General features: G+C 46.4%; 1 protein-coding gene across 6 annotated transcripts in view; it reads right to left on the reverse strand.

Annotated features, from left to right (window-relative positions):
• Window positions 1–2,282: 2,282 nt before the first annotated feature.
• SP110 (SP110 nuclear body protein) overlaps window positions 2,283–19,946 on the reverse strand; it is a 56,655-nt gene continuing 38,991 nt past the window's right edge. For 3 of the 6 annotated variants that reach the window (XM_085000658.1, XM_021075649.2, XM_021075647.2), the window contains 8 exons: window positions 14,146–14,244; window positions 13,571–13,713; window positions 12,713–12,757; window positions 6,621–6,736; window positions 5,586–5,694; window positions 5,217–5,288; window positions 4,239–4,379; window positions 2,283–2,610 (listed from right to left, as the gene is read on the reverse strand). In XM_085000658.1, the coding sequence (XP_084856784.1) occupies window positions 2,521–2,610; window positions 4,239–4,379; window positions 5,217–5,288; window positions 5,586–5,694; window positions 6,621–6,736; window positions 12,713–12,757; window positions 13,571–13,713; window positions 14,146–14,244 (815 nt within the window). In that variant the 3' untranslated portion in view covers window positions 2,283–2,520. Of the gene's footprint in view, window positions 2,611–4,238; window positions 4,380–5,216; window positions 5,289–5,576; window positions 5,695–6,620; window positions 6,737–12,712; window positions 12,758–13,570; window positions 13,714–14,145; window positions 14,245–19,946 lie in introns of all 6 variants that reach the window. The other 3 variants (XM_085000657.1, XM_021075648.2, XM_021075646.2) reach the window with 1 other exon arrangement.

Genomic DNA, 19,946 nt, shown 5'->3' on the forward strand with positions numbered 1-19,946 from the left:
ATTCCAGAACATTAAAAAGGCATAAAGTTTAATGAGTTATTCTACCAAACTAAGATAACTCTAAATCTGACTAGGGAAATATACAAAAACTTACCAACCAATCTCACTTACAAATACAAATGCAAAATCCTGAAAAATACTCTCTGCAATGTATATTAAACATATAATGGAAACAAAAATAAATAAATACAAATTGAGAATTCAGCTTAGTTTTTTTTCCCCCATTGCGGTATGAGTGTAGAAATTCTGAAACTATTATTGTAGTTTAGAGCTGAGCAAATGAGTGAATATACTGTGGGAGTAGAGAGACACCAGTATTGACTGGAAGAAGTCATAGAGGAAACCTGTGGTGTTGAGTGGGAATTAGAGGGACGTAATATTTATAAACTGTGGGCTTCTCAGGAAATGTTCTCTCTTCTGGGATCAAGGGACCTGGCAACATGCACCTGACTGGATTTCTGAATTGCTATGGGCCAGTGACTGCTATGTGCTACCCATTTCCCTTTGTTTGAATGCAAGTGTCTACAATGTTATTGTGTCCCTGTGTCACCACTACATGTGGAAAGTAGGGGAGACTAAATGGCTCTTTGTTCACAGGTCTTTGGTTCCAGGCAAGGTGCACCTGTGGAGCCACATCCAATGAACCACACCCAAGGAAACTTATCTGATCTGAACCTGATTTAGATGATGAGAGCTAGACTTTGATCCAAGGCTGCAATGAGGGAGACTTCTTGGGGTAGGTGAGTGAGTGTTCTTTGCCTGTGGGAAGGATGTGAATTGCTGCAATCAGAGGGAGGACTATGGGAGAACATTTCTGAAGATGGTGGCAACATTTCTTCCCAAGCAACATTCCCATTGCAATAGGACTTTGCCATTCAACCCAATCAAGAGGTACGGCCTATTTTCCCCTCCTTCTGTAATTTGCTTGGACTGATAGTATGTGGCAGAAATGACAATGTGCAAACATGCAAGGCCTTAGTCAATACCATGAGGAGCAAAGATAAGGCATCCACATGGAGCACTGTTCGAATCCCTGATTCACAGAATACTGAACAATAAAGTGATTTTATTAAGTCACCAAGCATTGGGATCATTTGTTACACAGCAATAGATAGCTAATACACTATCAAAGAGTGCCAAGGTCATTTCAAAACAACCCAGGAGCCAACTTGAAGAAACTCTTGCTTACTAAAGATGGGCAATTTGGGCAGAAAAAAAAAGAGAGAGATACTAACTGCAATGGTTTAAAGCGCATTAAATATATTTAAATCCGTGAATTCAAGATACTTGAAAGGAAAAAATCTCCTTGCTTATCTTTAGATGTTATTAGGGAAACAATTCACTAACTTGAACCCTTTGAATAAGGAATCTAGTGTTTATTCTGCATTTCCTATACAAACTATATTTCCATAAAACCAGATATTGTAAAAGGGAAGCTCATTGCAGAAGAATTCTGACTAATACATACAGAAGGAATGGCAGAATCTAAATACCATCATTTTGCAAACCCTAATGAAAGGACTTTAGGCAATAAGCATCAGTGGCTACTAAAGTCATCAGGGGAAAGGATATATAATAAATGGATTATAATAAATGATAACACCTGAAACTGCTGGGCCAATCCGAACTTTAAAAATGAATATACAGGCGTTCCCGTCGTGGTGCAGTGGTTAACAAATCTGACTAGGAACCATGAGGTTGCAGGTTGGATCCCTGGCCTTGCTCAGTGGGTTAACGATCCGGCATTGCCCTGAGCTGTGGTGCAGGTCGCAGATGCGGCTCGGATCCTGCGTTGCTCTGGCTCTGGCGTAGCCTGGCAGCTACAGCTCTGATTAGACCCCTAGCCTGGGAACCTCCATATGCCGCGGGAGCAGCCCAAGAAATGGCAAAAAATAAATAAATAAATAAATAAATAAAAATAAAAATGAATATACAGATCCCCTCTGTGAATTCTGTCTACTAAAAAGCCAAATCAAAATATCACCCCCTGCCCAAATCTAAGCAAGTCTCTAGATCTAACTTCTAGTTTACAAAAAAATGCCAGGGAGAAAAACACTTGCCACTAAAGAGATGTAGGAAAATCCAGAATATGGAAAATTTTATAGGACAAAGACCCCAGGTTATCTACAATGAGTAGAAGGCAAGGGGAAAGGGCGGTGGGGAATTTGCAGGTTAAAAGAGCCTCAAGAAACAGACTAGCCAAATGCACTGTGTGGAAGTGGTTTGGATCCCATTCAAACAAATCAGTTGTAAAAAGATTTATGAGACAATGAGGGAGAATGTGCACTGTGATGGGGTATTTAATGGTATTAAGAAAATATTCAATTTTTTTGAGGTGCAAGACATAGAAAAACCATGAAAGGAGTTGGGGGTGTGATAAAAACCATGAAGGATCTGGATTTGGGGGGCCAATAACTCATTGGCAATCGAAGGATGGCCAGGGAATCATCATCTGGATCTTGAAGTTGGGGTGCCATAGTCCTTCCAGAACAGGACCAAGAAGGAACCTGGAAGCTGTTCTCATCTGGCTTCGTGAACAGTAAACATTTTTTTGAGGTCCTTTTCAAATTCTGCCTCTAGATCCAGTCCTATCTGACCAAAGTCAGACGCCTAAAAGAGAAAAATGAAAACACTCAGAGGTCTAAGGACCAAAGATTACAACCATCAAATCACTGGTGCTTTGTTTTTCAGGAGCCCTGCCCTACCTTTCCTTAACATCATGCTTCCCCAACAGACAGGCAGAATGGCCAGGAAGATGCTGCTGCTTAACTGGTGGAGTCTCTCTTGGACCTGACAGGTGATCTAGACCAAAGACCTGATTTTGACCCTTGCAAAGCCTGAGCTTGGTGCAAAAGAGATACAGCTTTTCTTCTTTCCTTTCTTTTCTTTCCTTTCTTTTTTTTTTTTTTAAGGTGTGCACCTGCATATGAAAGTTCCCAGGCTAGGGGCTGAATCAGGGCTGCAGCCGTGACCTACACCACAGCCATAGTAACACCATATCTGAGCCACATCTGCAACCTACACTGTAGCTCGAGGCAATACTGGATCCTTTAACCCACTGACTGAGGCCAGGGACCAAACATGCCTTCTCATGGATACTAGTCATATTCTTAACCTGAGCCACAACAGGAACTTCTGGATAAAGTTTTTCTTGAAAGCCCACTCTGAAGGATGATCCTTCCATCATGAAAGGTTAAGACTGTGCCAGGCATTGGGAGGTTCCCTGCATTGACCCTTGCCCCCTCCAGCTCCATTCGTGGATGCCAGTTTACAGTCTGTGACTCATGGACATGCCAACTCATGGCAGGCAGGGAAAGAAGGAGGCTGGGCAGAGATGAGAATTCCCCCAAGAAAGATCTGTACAAGTACAAATTAAAATCAGGATAAACTCAACAAACTAAAGTTAAGAATGCCTTGGATTGCAAGATAGCTCAACTAGCTGACCCTTCCTATTAGCAAAGGATGGATTCAGCTCCAGCTGAGGGCAAATCTGGACATTTGAGTCCATTTGAAAATTCAGGAGTTAAAAAAAAAAATCCAAGTTTGAGCATCCTAAAAGTTTAATTGATTTCAACTCGATTCATTTAATTCATTTATTGCTGTGTTTCTGAGGCATGAAGGATCATGTAAGCATATACTGCCTTGCCCACCACCCCCCGTCCCCGCCGTTTGATCAAGGAGGCAGGATGAATTTGACAATTCTCCACGGCAATAGCCTGCCTCTCTGTGGAACTGAGGGTGGATTTTTTTTTTTTCCAGGTACCATTTACAAGGATCCTCCCCCTGTCCTGCCTGCTGTTCTTTCTTCTTCTTCTTCCTCTTTTTTTAAGGGCTGCACCTGCAGCATATGGAAGTTCCCAGGCTAGGGGTCACATCAGAGCAGCAGCTGCCGACCTACACCACAGCTACAGCAGCGCCAGATCTGACTGTCTTTGACTGCACCACAGCTCATGGCAATGCTGGATCCTTAACCCACTGATTGAGGTCAGGGATCGAACCCACACTCTCATGGATCCTAGTCGGGTTCGTTAGCACTGAACCACAACGGGAACTCCCACTGTTCTTTCTGACACTCTCCTCTCTCTGTCTGGCATTTGTAACCAGCCTCCTTCTATAAGCCTTGTCCCTTTGCCCTCTTCCTAGGACGAGACTGGGTACAATTCTTGCAAAGCTCTGACGTCCTAGAGATGAGGGGAAAGTAGGAAGGACGTGAAAAGGAAGCAGGAAACGCCCTTTACCTTGTAAAACATTTGATGGTTGCGAAAGATCAGGCGCATGTCTCGCAGAAACCAGGCCACTGTGTACACTCTCTCAGTCAGCCTTTCCTTCACCAGGTCCAGCCACATGGCTTCTTTAAAGGGCTCACCATAATCTTGAATCTAGGGACAAAGCCATCGCAGAAATGATGTTAGCACTTTTTTTTTCCCCCTTTTTGGGGCCGCACCCAATGCATATGGAGGTTCCTAGGCTAGGGGCTGAATTGGAGCTGCAGCTGCCGGCCTACAGCACAACCACAGCAATGCCAGATCTGAGTTGCATCTGTGACCTACGCCACAGCTCATGGCAATGCCAGATCCTTAACCCACTGCGTGAGGCCAGGGATCGAACCCCAATCCTCATGGATACTAGTTGGGTTCATTAAGCACTGAGCCATGACGGGGAACTCCCATGTTAGCGCTGTTTGGGTCACCACTGGAACGGATCCAACACAAGTCTTTACTTCCAGGGTAACAATGACAATAACACCGGAAGTCTTCGTGCCAGGCATTGCCCTAAGCAATGCTGCTATATTAACAGACGATCTCCAAAACAACCCTAAGGGACTAGTACCATAACTGACCCCTTTTATTGATGAGAAACTGAGGGATGGAGATATTGAGTAACCGACCTAAGACTGCACAGCTAAAAACAGGTGGAACTAGACTCGAACCCACACTCAAGTCTCCTGAGCCTGTGCCTTCAACCTTAAGCTCTTTGTAAGAAAGATGTTCCCACGGAAGAGGAGAAATTGAGAAACAGGGGAGTTGAAGCAACTTGTCATGTCCCAGCAGTAGGAGGCAGTGGGGTAGGAACCAGGCAGCCCCAACTCCAGAGCCTTCGGGAAACCTTTGGCTCTCTGCAAACAGACATTCCTGCAAGACTCACAGGCCACATTTCTAGAAGGAGTTTACCCTAAGACAGATGCCCAGAGGATGAGAATCAGCCATAGGACTTACATTGCATGGGGTCTCCGCAAAGAAAGAGCTTTGTGGATGACAGTAGGCTTTCAAGAGGAGAAACTCACATTTCTGTAAAATGCAAAGAGGGCTTTAAGGTGAAAAGCAGTCTGGAGGGAGGGAAGCCAAGCCTTTGCCCTAGTACCACAAACAGGAGCAGCCAAACACAAGCAGCCTTCCGACTGCGCCTTGGCCAAAGGGGGGACTCGGGCTGGGGGGAGTTGGTGGTCAAATTCTTTGTCTTCTTTTTGAGCCCTGAAGCTCCATCCTCTGAGGTGAGACACTGAAGGCTGCCCTTGGGTGCCCTTCCCCAGACCCTTTGCCCGTTTTGAGGGGAAAGGAAAGGCGTGGGGTTCCCACCTGACTCACCAACTGCTCCTCCGGCAGCATCTGCCTGGCCAGGCCCTCAGATCCCCTGAGACACCGCTGGCTTCCTGAAGCCTCCCTCATGCGGCAGAAGGTGCAACTCCAAGGTCTCCTGAGGGGTCAGGGGTACGTGAACGAAGACAGGGCCCTACACAGCAGCCACCACTTTCCTGGCAGGAATGGCTGGTGGGCACAGCCCGGGGAAGAAGAGGCCGCCTCCCAGACTCAAGACCCCCAAGAGGTCTCCCCCATCAAGGGAGGAACAGAGGGATCAGAGCACGATGGGTGGTGTGGGGGCGACGGGTGGGCTCCCCTTCCCCCATTCTGAGCTGCTGGGAGCACAAGGAGCCCCTCCCACCAGGCTCCAGCACCTGAACTGGGTCTTTTTTTTTTTTTTTGGTCCTTTTAGGGTGGCACCCGTGGCATATGGAGGTTCCCAGGCTAGGGGTCTAATCGGAGCTATAGCTGCCGGCCTACACCACAGCCACAGCCACAGCCACAGCCACACCAGATCTGAGCTGCATCTGCAACTTACACTACAGCTCACAGGCAACACCGGATCCTTAACCCACTGAGCGAGGCCAGGGATCGAACCCGCAACCTCATGGTTCCTAGTCGGATTCGTTTCCGCTGTGCCAGGATGGGAACACCCTCCTCCACCAAGGCTGCCTCAGCCTGTTGAGACCCTGGCGACACTGGAGAACCAAGCCCGTTTTCTGCCTTTTCTGGATAATTGCAGAATACAGACAACGGTGTTTTTCATCTCCAGCCCTCCTTGGACAGGAGTCTGGGTTATAAAACTAGGAAAGGACCTCTTCCGGGGGCAGTGGCGGTGCGGGTCAGGGTGGCCGTAGCCACAGAATCAGAGACACTGAGATCAGAGGCCACCCAGGCCGCTGCCCCACCAGGGTGCGCGGGGTCACTCTAAGCCCAGGATGCTTGCTGGTCCTGCTCTTCAGTCTGGAGAGGAGCAGCGGGGGACGGAGCCTGGGCGGAGCGTGTGTGTTCGCGCGCAGGACCCGGCTGCCTCTTACTAACCTCTTGGCCACCGCAGGTGGGATGTGACAGTTCTCATGAAAGGCCCTTGGACAAGTGTCACAGCAGAGCAGCAGACCCCCTCCACAGCACACCTCACATTCCTTGGAATTTTCTGGCTACGAGGGGGAGATAATGCGTGATCCACCTGACGCTTTCAGCCTGAGGGACCAGGGCCCGCTCAGAGGAAGCCGGATGGAGGACCAGCCAGCCTTGGGATCGCAGAAGAGCCGGGGCCGAGCGAATCGTCACGTCCCCGCTTGATCTGACGCTTGAACCACAGATCGTCAGCGCTGGAAGGGTCTGGAAGGGGCTGGAAGGGGCTGGAAAGGCATTTCAATCTTTCTACCAAAGTGTGGTCGAGGACCTGGGGCCTCAGCGTTGTCTGGTTGCCGGCTAGACACGCAGCCCTACTGAATGGAAATCTGCATTTCAGCGGGCTATCGGGTGGTGTGCAAGGACACCGAACTGGAAAAAAACGCAGCTTTGGGCAACTGCCTCCTTTTACAGGCCTGGAAAGGAGGAATGCTTTCTCTGCAGTCAAAACAAATTAGTACCTGAGCCAGACTGGCCCCAGGTGGCCGTGCCTGGGTCAGAACCGTTCACTCCCGCTGGTGGCCATCCCCAGCTAGCTGTGGGCAGCTCAGTCCCTGATGTTATGCTGACACACAGAAAGACAGACACACAGACCAAGAGCTGCTGGTACATGGGTTATCTAGGGGCCCTGAGAAACCATAGGGGTCTTTCTTAGGGCCTTAAAATGTGATCTAGTAAATTCTACAAGTGATTTCTCTGCGGAGCAAAATCTTTACTCGTGGATAGAGACCCACAGACAGGAACGCCCCCTCCCTTCAGCTCCCAGCCCCACAAGGCAGACACGGGGGGGCCTGGGGGGGGGAACCCACAACCGAAGTTTTTTTTTAGAGTATAGTTGATTTACAGTGTTGTGTCCATTTCTGCTTACAGTATAGTGACCCAGTCATTATATGTATCTATCTATCTATCTATTATGTATGTATGTAAAATAATGTATATATAATGTATGTATGTAAAAGAATGTATATATAAATGAATATATGTATGTATGTAAAAGAATTGTGTATATATAATGAATGCATGTAAAAGAATGTATGTGTATTATAAAAGTATGTATTATGTAAAAATGTGTGTATATATATAATGAATACATATATGTATGTGAAAGAATGTGTGTGTATATGTATAATGAATATATACACGTATGTAAAAGAATGCATGTGTATATATATACATTCTTTTTCTCAAACTCTCTTCTACCATGTTTTACCCAAAGATATTGGCCATAGTCCCCTGTGCTGTACGGTAGGAACATCTTCTCACACCAAAGGGAGGAGTTGGGAGACAGGTCCTTCTGCCTGTGCCTGTCCGTGGTACTGTCTACCCCAGATCGATGGTGGGTGAAGGTGGGAAACAGACCATCAGGATCTGGAGCAAAGGCTTGAAGGGGCTGAGCATCTGTTACATCTAAGGAGGGAAACTGTGCCACCACCCTCAACCGTCCATGACATAAATATGAGGACCTGGATGAGGGCATAAGGGGTGCAAAGGGTTTTTTTGAAAAACTATCCACTTGGCCAGAGTGAAACTTCTTCCTGATCAGGGACAGTGTTCATTTCTCTTCACTGTGGAGGCTTCCTGAGCAGCCCCTCCACTCACTAGGCCCCAGGGTCTCGTAAGGAAGGCTTCTCTCACCCCAATGTTCAAGGAATCTTTCTGGCCGTCTCATCCTGAACTTGTCAGCCTGCTTTTCTCTGTCCTTGGGATTGACACCCCATGGCCATTCTTGCCCTCTGGCTGGACACCAGTTCCCCAGGTAGCCCAGACCTACCCACCCCTCCTGCTTGAGACCCTGGTTGGGTCCAGAGCCCCAAGGCCCCCATGCAATGAGCTAGTGCCTTGTGGGGCTTATGGGCACACAAGCCTTTCTGTGTCCTCCTTTTCTTGTTTTTAGGGACTCAGCTTCAGCCCAAGTGATCTTCCCTGAGTTCCAAAGGGCAGTTGCTCCTTGGGGAAGGGAAGGGATACACAGACCAGGGAGGAGCAGTCAAGAGACAAGAGCGCAGCTTTGGGGCAGGGTCCTGGTTCCTCCTCCAGGACTATACATAACAATATCTTTGAGCCTTTGTGCAGAACTAAAACTCCCAACAAATGGAAGAACTACTTGCTGAAGCAGTCTTCATTCTGGGAAGAAGGAGGGCCACCAGAACCAGTCCTGGGGCCACTCAACACCCACTTCGAAAGACAATGCAAGCTTGCCTCTACCCTGATCCTTATCTGTGGCCCTATTTTCCAATCCCCAAACTATAAAACCACCTCCTAATCTCTTCCAAGTGGGGGCACCTCCCCCGGCCTTTAAGGCATTAGCCTGCTGAGGTCCCCTTTGCTGGGCAAAGCAATGAAGCTGTCTTTTTCTCCTTCACCCAAAACTTTGTCTTCGAGTTCTTATTTGGCACCAGTGGACAGAGGCTGAGTTTTGGCAACACCTGCCCTGCACCTCCATGCCCTGGAATGAAAGTGTCCAGCACACATATGATAGGAAAAATGATAGAGAAAGGACACACAGCCCCACGATCACATCCCGCAATAAAGAGTCTGACTCTGGTTTTTATATCCGACGGTCAACTGGCTTCAAGCCCAACTTTTCCTCTTGGCACATCTGGGCAAGGTGATGGAGAGCTCATGGTCTCCCCTCCCTCCTTCACAGTGAGAAATTCAAGCCAGACAGACCTGCCCAGCAAGGGAATCCTCACCTTGGCACCCCTCCTAACCATAATAAAATCTTGGGGTACACCCTCTCTTGGCTCAAGCCATTTTCATCAACTTGGGTGCCTGCTTTGCTTCTCCGCAGAAAGTCAATATGTGAGTAATAAATAAACCTTTTGTTCTCTCTTGACACATGCGTTGCCTCTCTGGTTTCAATCCCAACCCAATTTTTGGTGGAAGGCTGATCTCACTTCCCTTCATGCAAGCCCATGACAGTGGGGTGCAAGCAGAGATCTGGAAGGACCCCCCCAACTCTGGGGGATTTTATTCTCTTGCTTTGGTTTGCTACCTGGCTCTGCTCCCTGCCAGCTTACCCTTACCCTGTGAGTTGTGTTGCTGCATGCTGAGGTGGCAGCCATCCACCAAGAGTCACCGTTCATCCTTTCCAAGAACAGGTCAAATTGGTTGGTTAAATGGAAAATAAGTAGAGCTAATCACTCCTGCTCTGAATAGCTCTTATATAATGAGTTTCGATCCTTGAAGTGCCTGTTTAATTTATACTTGCTTCTCTTCATTATTTTTAACTTTTAAAATTTTTTTATTTTCATTTTTTTATTACTCAATGAATTTATTACATTTGTAGTTGCACAATGATCATCACAATCTAATCTATTCATTATTTTTAACAGAGGGGATGGACCTGGGGTTCCATTTTGTAGAACTGATTATGTCAAAGATTTAATTTAATTTGACTTTATTATTTGTTGGATCAGAGCACCAAGCCCACTGCTGGATATTTTAGGGCAATGGGTATTATGACCCTGGGGCATTTAGATAAGGCAACCTTTTCCATGGTTAAGATGAGGCACACTTGTGTGTCCTCTGTTTTATGTTTGGTAACTCCCCTAAAAGGAGAGCAGATACTTCATTTATGTTTTAATTTAATAGGATACAATTACTCATAAAAGAGCCGCACCCCTAAGATCCCTATCGTAATTACTGACGTCATCCATTTAGCAACTGGTGAATGTTTTACTGTCACGGATTTAGTTAGTATGTTCTGTTCAGTGCTTATTTCAATAGCATCTCAGCTGCGACCTGCCTCCACCTTTGCAGGGAGGGCTACAACACACCTTTACCTGGCTACCATGGGTACCTCAACAGCTTGGCCATCACGCACGGGCTCAGAGGCCAGACCTTAGCTGCCTCTGACCTCTCCCAGGAGCACCGGTATGTGACACCACACTGGTGACATCCTCCTCGTTTGACACAGTCATTCAGAACATACAGTCACTCAGGAAGGAGCTCACGGAAAGGGGAGCGTTGTCACCTCCCACTCAGACGAGACCCTGCCAGCTCGGCAAAGTTCTGGGCATTGTTTGGTCATTTGAGGGTTGTCCCATCCCTGACACTGCCCGGAAACAATTATTGACCCTGGCAACACTCAATCCCACAATGGCTGCCCAGCATCCTTTCAGCCTTTGGCGTTCTGAAGGTTCTAAAGGTAACAGATTCCTCAATTGCAGATTTTATGTATCCCCATTTAAGCTGTTAGTTGGAAATCAGCCCAATTTGAATGGGGCCACCCCTCAACAAAAGGCTTTAGAATTTGTCCAAAAAGGTAAAAAACAACAACAAAACCAAAAAACAAAAGCAAAATCTGTCAGTCCCACACTCTATGTATGCCATTAGCATAGTAACTGTTGACTAGATCCTGGGCCCTTCTGCAGACTGAGACGCTCAGAGGCCCTGAGCCCATTACTCTCTGCACCAGCTTCCCACTTGGCCTTTCCTCCTGGGAGCAGCACTCTGTGGGGCAGCTACAAAACACGTGTGTGCAGTAGCAGCACCAGGTCTCTTGATGGTACACGTAAGCAGAACCAGACACCAGTGAAGACTGGGCATCCTGCAGAGCAACAGTGATGTGCTGGATGCCATGGCTGGGGAACGGCCTGCACTGGTCTGTTCACAATCAGAACTAAACCTCAGTTTCTTTATCCAACTGTGGCTCTTTGCGGGGGGGTGGAAACGAAATGGTCAGGCCAAATGTGCCCCTGGTTACTATTTGCTGACATGTGGCTTTATGAATAAGAAGGAAGCATAATATTGGGGCCATTAATTAATGATCTGAATTTTAAATATCTTTATTTTTTCATCATTACAAAAGTTATAGATGGTAATTAGAAAAATTTCACCTGTACATAAATACATAATATGGAAGGCAAATGTCCCCTATAATCCCATCCCCCAAATAACCAATTCTTTCAGAAGTTTTTTTCAGTCATAAACTTATGTTTTCATATAAACAAAACTGGGCCCCTTCCATACATTTTATTACCAGTTTAAGCTTCCTAAGCTTTCCTGAGCTCAAAATCCTTGGGTGGTTTTCTATCAACTGGAGGATGAATCTATACCTATGAACCATGCATTTTTTTTCCCCAAAATACCATTCTGCCAATGTACCAGCTTATTTTGTAATACTGAGGGACATTTGTATTCTTCCCTGTTTTTCTGTTTTTGTTTTTGTTTTTTGCTATTACAAGAGCCTCCCTAAACATATCAAGGTATTTCAAGGTTATTTCAAACCAGCACGGAAAAGGTGGTTTATAAAATAAACAGCTTTGAGGGACCATTGCCTTATAAATTCTGAATGAATACAACAAAGGGTCATGTCTCCAGGCCTTATAAATTCTGAATGAATACAACAAAGGGTCATGTCTCCAGGGCAAGATGGGAGAGGCACCATTGCCTCTGCTAGAGGCATGTATCGAACTGGAAGCTCATGATTAGGACTTGGGTCTGGAAGATGCATCTAAGCAAGTTAACATAGTTGAGGAGGAGCAGTGGGTATAGTCATGGATGGCTGCCATTTTCACCCGGAGGGAGGCTCTACAGAGACAAAGCTCAGTCCAAACACATTATTTCATCCTGGAGCTACCAATAAAGAGCATGCTGAATTGAGGAATACTTCAAGTTCAATCAAGGATGACCTTACTCTTCTCATATTGTTCTTGTCTATTTCAATACCGTATTTACTTTTCACACTAAAGCACTCTGTATAAGACACCTTTGCTTGATTATCCTCCAAATATACAGACCTTTCCCTAAAACATATGCTTTTGTTCTAGTCCTTATTTTAAAAAGTTATTTGCTCCTCCATCTTAAATGAACTATGAAAGTAATGCAGGCACGTTCAGTATCAGTGTGCTAAAGCGGCCATCGTGAAGATGCAGTGCAGAAATGGGAAGGTGACTCAGGGCTGGGAAAGTCACGGACTTGCACTTGAGCCTTGGGACATGGAAAGTCTGCAACATGGTGACTGAGAATGTGGTAGAAATTCATCTGCTATTTACCTTTCTCTTGAGACTTCTCTTTGGAGGACAGATCAAAAGTCCTTTCTGAAACAGAGAAGAGATCAATGAATGAGGTGGTTCTGGAGGCTCTTCTTTTGTAGATGTCCAAGTTCCCACTTCCTAGTGAATATATGTACCTGGACAACCCACTGGGTCTCCAATGCAAGGTGTCTAAAAGAAAATTGTCTCCCTCTTCCAATAGGATCTTCTTCTGGACTTCATTTTTGCCCCTGCTACTCAAACCCAGGACAGGTTCTTTCCCAGAGCCTTGCCCACGCACTCCTTTTCCTTCCCAATTCTTCTTCTCCAGATAACATCCTTATGATTTTATCCCAGTGATCTTTTGTCTGTGTGTTATTAAGAGGCTTTGTGTTGGGTTCTGGGATCACAATGCCTAGTACCCTTGTTTGTTGCTCTCAGGATGGATTTGCGTGCTGCTGATGCACAGAGGAGGGACGGCCTGTGGCCAAGGTGGTCTGGAAATGCTTCACCGAGGGGTCCAGAAGGAGCCCTTTGAGGAGCCTTCATTGGGTGAAGGAGACAAGGACACTGTCACAAAGGTCTATGTCTTCCTCTAGTTTTCTGCCAGCCCACCCCCTCCAGTCCCACGAGGCTAAGCTTCTCAAGTCGCTCCTCTCTCAAAACGCTTGGCTTGCATTTAAAGCTCTCTGCCATCAGCACCACATCTGTGTCCCCAGCTTTCTCACCCACAGCATTTTTCTATGACTATTTAGCTCTTTCTCAGTCATGCTGTGGAATCCTAATGGGAATGCCTTCACTCTCCTGTTATTGACATTGCACTCATCATCCTTCGAGGAATGGAACCTGTCACCTATGTGTGCCTCATCATCACCATACCTTTATCAGATGTTCTAGGGTCTTCCCTCCACAAAGCACACTCCGCTTCCAGTACTTTTTGTGTTTCTGTTTTCCCTCAATTTCAAATTCTCCTGGGGTGAACCAAACGCCCTCCTCATTCTGAATGCACTTCTCTGAGGATCCTGTAAGGTAAAGACAGCTCATTCTGGATCCACTTCCATTCTACACCCCAAGCCCCTGCATATGAAACTCCTCTCTGGGTCCAGAGACACCCTCCGAGGTGGGAGCAACAGCCGGGGGAATCTGGTCTCTCCTCTCTTAGATGGAAGGAAGCCCCTAAACCTGTTGAGGGTTTGGGAGAGAGTCCACGGTTTGTGGGGCAAGGACATGTGTCACAGGGTCCATGGCTGACTTCCAGGAGGGAGAGGGGGGACCTGGTCACAAGTGTACTATGACACTGAAAGGGCTGAAAATTCCTTCTCAACAAGCACTGCTTTTCCTGCAGCCTAGCGTGGTAGGGCCCACGTGCTGAACTATTACACGAGTGACTACTTCTTTCCTTCCAGTGGTTCCTTCACCCAGGCGTCCCAAGAGCAGAAGATCAGGGAACTCACCTAGTTTCATTTTCTCCTTATACAAAATCCCTTTTGCTTCACCACAGGTCACAGGAAGTATGAGAGAGTGAAAATCCAGAGTTTTGTCTTTAGGTTTTTCTGAAAGTAGAAAAGAACAGATTAGGGTTCCTCAGACTTCATTCTATCTCCTTCAGGAATTTTACTTTCCAAGAATGCCCTTTTTTTTTTTTTTTTTGGCTGCACCCATGGCATGGGGAAGTTCCCGGGCCAGGAATCGAACCTGTGCCACAGCAGTGACAATGACAGATCCTTAATCTCCTGTGCCACCAGGGAACTCCCTTTCCATGACTTCTAATAATAGTAATAACAATAATAATGTAAACGGCATTGGGGATCATTCTCTGGTTAATTTATAGGAAGGCTTCCATTTTGAGCAGCAGATTAGATATGTGTGCAGAGCAGTTTCTAATAAACAAAACTACCCCCACCAACACTATGTCAAATAAAATATGTTAGTAAAACATACTACATGCCTTCAGGGAGTGTGTTTCAATTCACAGACTAATCAACTATCACCTAATGTTCCTTTATTCCATTAACATTCTGCTTATCCCTGAGCTGATGGAAGTTGCCTACCCAGAGTATTTCCTTGCATTCGTGCCACTGGAGATGGCCTGACTGCCATGCTTTTATTGGCTGATTCAAGCCAAGATGGGGGTCGGTGAGGCAGCCCCAAGGGAATAGTGTCAGTCTTCATTGTTCACTGTCCCTTCATTCGATTGCTTCCGTTTCTTACTCAGCGAGTAAAAGAAAACCCCGGAGTGTTCTAGACTAGTCTGCACGTTGCCTGTGGAGAGATTCGGCAATTCCGAGCCCCTCATTGGGGTCTGGGGTTCTGATTCAGGAGAAGTAGTTGTAAAAGGGTTAAAAGCAACTTTTGCTTCTCCTTTTCCAGCCTCATTGTGAGTGAATTCATTCAAGACAGACTGCAGGAGCTACTTCTTGGGGGTGTGGGGAAAGGGCTACCCACAGCTTATGTGGAGTTAGGCAGGATGTTGCCTCTGCAACGGGGCTGGGAGACTATCTAGTCCAACACTCTCCCTTGTCTCAAACACTTAAAGATCCAAAGGAAAATGTGTGGAAAAGCAAGAGCATCATTGGAAAAAGATCAGAGCAGCATCAATGGCAAAGAAACCATTGGTTACTTTGGAAAGATATGAACTGGGTAGAGTCAGATGAGAAATGAGACGTGTGGGGGGTGGTTGCCTCTAGCAGCGCCTCAGGGGATGCTCAGCCTTGAGGGAGCAGGGGCTGTAGCGAGGTAGGTAGAAAGAAAGGGGTGGGAAAAACTGTTCCGACACCCAGCTGGTGTGGCCGGTTCCACAACTTGCCCCCAGAGTCTGCCTCCTAAATATGACCCAGTGGATGAGAGCACAACAGAGGGAGCCAGACTGGGTAGGCTTGTAATCCTGGCTCTGCAACTTACTAGCAAGGTCACACAAGTGTGTGCTGTTGTCCTCAAAGTTGAGTAGAGGATTTGTCACTATAGGTTCCGAACTTGGGCAAAAAGGTAGTCACAGGTAACTCTGAACCACCATGACAAACCCCAAGGGAGATTATTATGGCAACAGGGACCTTCCATAGTTCTCTGTCATGGAACAATCTTCCCTAACTCCCTATCGTAAGTATAGGTCAATGAACACAGGCTTCCCCAACATGCCCATGAGCAGCTGTGGCAGCAGAGGGTGGTTTGGGGGCTCTGGGCGGCAAGCCAGGATGCCGAGTCATTGGCATAGGCAGCACCTCCTCTTTTACCTGGTGCAGGCAGCTCACCGAGCCAGGAGGGATCGTATGTCCCAGGTACTTCTGAAACCTCCACCCTGTCCCTAAGAGAGGGAGACAGCTTTCTGATCTCTCCCCAATAATTCTGCTTTTGGCTCCATCTCACCCCTTGTCTCAGCAAACAAGCCTGAGGGGAGGGAAAGCCTGCGTGGAGCTCCCCCAAAACTATTGGGTCACCACCCATGACTGTGAGCAAACACAAGGAGCCTGCGAGACGAAGTAAGCAATTGTGGAAAAGATGAAAAGCTTGGTGGAGGAAATAGAAAAAAAGCCTAGTAGAGACAAGGAAGAGTGGAATGGGAAAAACCCAGCTGGTTTGCATCATTTAGAATGGTTAAGTAATGAGGTCCTACTGCACAGCACAGGGAACTATATCTAGTCTCTTAGGATAGAACATGATGGAAGATAATATGATAAAAAGAGTGTACATATATGTGTGTATGTCTGTATGTATGACTGGTCACTATGCTGTACAGCAGAAACTGACTCAACACTGTAAATCACCTATACCCTAACAAAAAATAAGTTTAATTAAAAAAAAATCCAGTTAGTGATGGGGAAGACTAACTCCATGAATTTTTACAGAGCATATGGAAAAGGAACCAGGTGAAATTTATGCCAGGAGAGAGACAGCCTGGGGAAAGATCTGGAGCTCTCTGATCTGTACACAAAGGGCCCAAGGGGAGACAGAGTTGCTGGAGGAAAAGCACTAGTTAAGGGAACGGGAGAAGCAGCACACACTGGATTGTTTATTCTCACAACAATGCGAAAGAAAGGGGAAGGCAATGATGATGATCTTACAGGTGGGGGGACTCAGGTGCAGATTTGGAGACAGAATTCCCAGTGGCCCCCATACTGACGAGGTGGAGCTGGTGCTGGAATCTAGACATGCGGGTCCTGACTTTAGCGACTTTTCCATGCTCTCAGAAATGCTCAGCAACTATCAGAAAACCACTAGAGCTCATCAGTGAATTCGGTAAGGTCCCAGGATGCAGAATTAATACACAGAAATCTGATGAATTTCTATACACTAAAACAAACTATCAGAAAGAGAAATTAGGAGTTCCTGTCATGGCACAGAGGAAATGAATCTGACTAGGAACCATGAGGTTGTGGGGTCAATCCCTGGCCTCGCTCAGTGGGTTAAGGACCCGGCGTTGCTGTGAGCTGTGGTATAGGTCACAGAGCCAGCTCAGATCCCACATTGCTGTGGCTGTGGTGTAGGGCCGCAGCAACAGTTCGAATTGGACCCCTAGCCTGGGAACCTCCATATGCCGCAGGAGTGGCCCTGAAAAGACAAAAAAAAAAAAAAAAAAGAAAGAAAGAGAAATTAAAGAAACAATCCCATTTACCATCATATACAAAAGAACAAAGTACCTAGGGTTAAACCTTCCTAAAGAGGTAAAAGACCTGTACTCAGAAAACTATGACACTGATGAAAGAAACTAAAGGTGACACAAACAGACATTAAGGTGTACTATGTTCTCAGATCGCAAGAATTAATATTGTTAAAATGGCCGCACTACCCAAGGAGTCAATGCAATCCCTATCAAAATACCAATGGCAGTTTTTGTAGAATTAGAACAAATAATTTTAAAATTTGTGTGGAGGAGTTCCCATCATAGCTCAGTGGAAATGAATCCTACTAGGAACTATGAGGTTGTGGGTTTGATCCCTTGCCTTGCTCAGTGGGTTAAGGATCTGGTGTTGCCATGAGCTATGGTATAGGTCACAAATGTGGCTCAGGTCCCACATTGCTGTGGCTCTGGCATAGACTGGTGGCTACAGCTCCCAACTGACGCTGAGCCTGGGAAACTTCATATGTGGGTGTGGCCCTAAAAGACAAAAAGACAAACAAACAAAAAGAACAGAATCACATGCCCTGAGTCCAGATAATACTACAAAGCTACAGAAATCAGAACAGCAATGTACTGGCACAAAAACAGACACATAGATAAATGGCACAGAGCAGAGAGCCCAGAAATACATCCATGCACTTATAGTCAATCTGCAATTAAGGAGGCAAAAATATACAATGGAGAAAAGACAGCCTCTTCAATAAGTGGGGATGGGAAAACTGGACAGCTACACATAAAAGAATGAAATTAGAACATTCTCTAACACCCTATACAAAAATAAACTCAATGTGGATTAAAGACTTAAACATAAGACTGGATAGTATAAAACTCCTAGAGGAAAAAATTGGCAGAAATTCTTTGACGTAAATTGTAGCAACATTTAAAAAAAATCCATCTCCTAAGGCAAAGGAAATAAAAGCGAAAATAAACAAATGGGACCTAATTAAACTTAAAAGCTTTTGCACAGCAAAGGAAACATGGACAAGATGAAGATGACCTACTGAATGGGAGAAAACATTTGCAAAGGATATGACTGATAAAGGGTTTAATATGCAGCATATACAAACAGCTCACATCAGCGTATTAAATACATGTTACCTACGTATAAAAAGAAACACCTCAACAAGACTACATCATACGACTGATAAGTGCACAGAGACATGACATTAAATCAGAAGTCAAAGCCGGGGCCACGTGCTAAGGAAGCAGGAGAAGTGGTTTGGTGATGGACAGCTGCCAACGCTTGCCTGGACTCTTGCCTCCTACCCGTGTTCTCTAAAAAGGCCAGGGGGTATTTTTTTCAGTGTAACGAACAAAGGACTTTGTTTTGTTTTGCTTTGCTTTTTAGGGCCACACCCCAGGCAAAAGGACGTTCCTGGGCTAGGGGTCAAATTGGAGCAGCAGCTGCCAGCCCACAGCACAGCCACAGAAATGTGGGATCCGAGCCACGTCTGTGACCTACACCAGAGCTCACAGCAATGAGGGATCCTGAACCCACGGAGCAGGGCCAGGGATTGAACCTGACGCCGAGCCTGGGAAACTCCATATGTGGGTGCGGCCCTAAAAGACAAAAAGACAAACAAACAAACAAAAAGAACAGGGTGGGTTACCCCTGAGCCACGACAGGAACTTCCAAGAACAAAGGACTTGGGATTAAAACATCTAGTTTGATTCCAGCTCATGCAAGTCTTTTATGCTCTAATTGAATCTGCAAAAGGGGCTGAAATTTTTCTATTTGAAGATTAAATGATAGCAAAGAACAACGTGCCTTGCTAACTGTAAAGTGATGTACACACTTACATTGCTGTCAGGGCCTCTGCATCTGGTTGTGTGGGATGTGCACTGAGCAAGGAATTCCCCTTTTAAGGTGCTGGTGGGGGGCGCTGGGGCGGATGTTGGAGGGAGGCCTTGGGGCAGGTCACCTCAGAGACAGAATCCATTTGTACACTTCCCATATGTGTCCAGCAGAGGGCAGCAAAGTGCCTGTTTCAAGACTCCGGGGGCCAGCTCTAGCCCAAGTGCATGGAAAAAGGTGCTGATTTTTTTTTTTTCCTCTAGTTTACAAAGTTCTTTGTATGGGTCCACGGTGGTCCTAATATTGGTATCCATACTTGAAAGAAGGAATACTGTATTGATCTGACAGCCCTTTAAGCACAAACTCTGGGGCCTAGAGGAGACGAGGAGTAATGAGGGAGCCAGATCCATGTACTGACCTCATTCGACTGCAGGGAGTGAACAGAATGTACACAGTTAATTACACATGTGACAAAAGCATGTCAGGGAGACCTACCCCTGCCCGCAGGACAAAGGTGAAGTCCGAGACTGTGTGGCAGAGGAGGAGGAAGGATGAGAGCGTGGCTTTGGGGAGGGAGTCGATGCAGGAGCGAGAGGACACAGGTCCTGAGCGAGAAGGAGGATGAGCGCTGGGAAAAACCAGCCTGGTGCCTGCCCTTGGGTGTGTGGGTGGGGATTGGAATGCGGCCGTGGATTACATTCCGTTTCTTGGCCTGAGGCCTGGGTACCTGTGGGCTTTTCCTTTGTGTTAACTCCTCAAGCGTACACTGAAGCGCCTGCCTTCTTCCCCACGTGCCACCACGCTGCTCAAGATGCTGCCCTGCCATAATGTGAGGCTCAGCCCGC

Source organism: Sus scrofa, chromosome 15 (assembly GCF_054392235.1).
Source record: "Sus scrofa isolate SSC_HxYL_T2T_F1_AM1 chromosome 15, Sscrofa_HxYL_maternal_Yorkshire_Landrace_v2.0, whole genome shotgun sequence".
Taxonomy (NCBI): Eukaryota; Metazoa; Chordata; class Mammalia; order Artiodactyla; family Suidae; genus Sus; species Sus scrofa.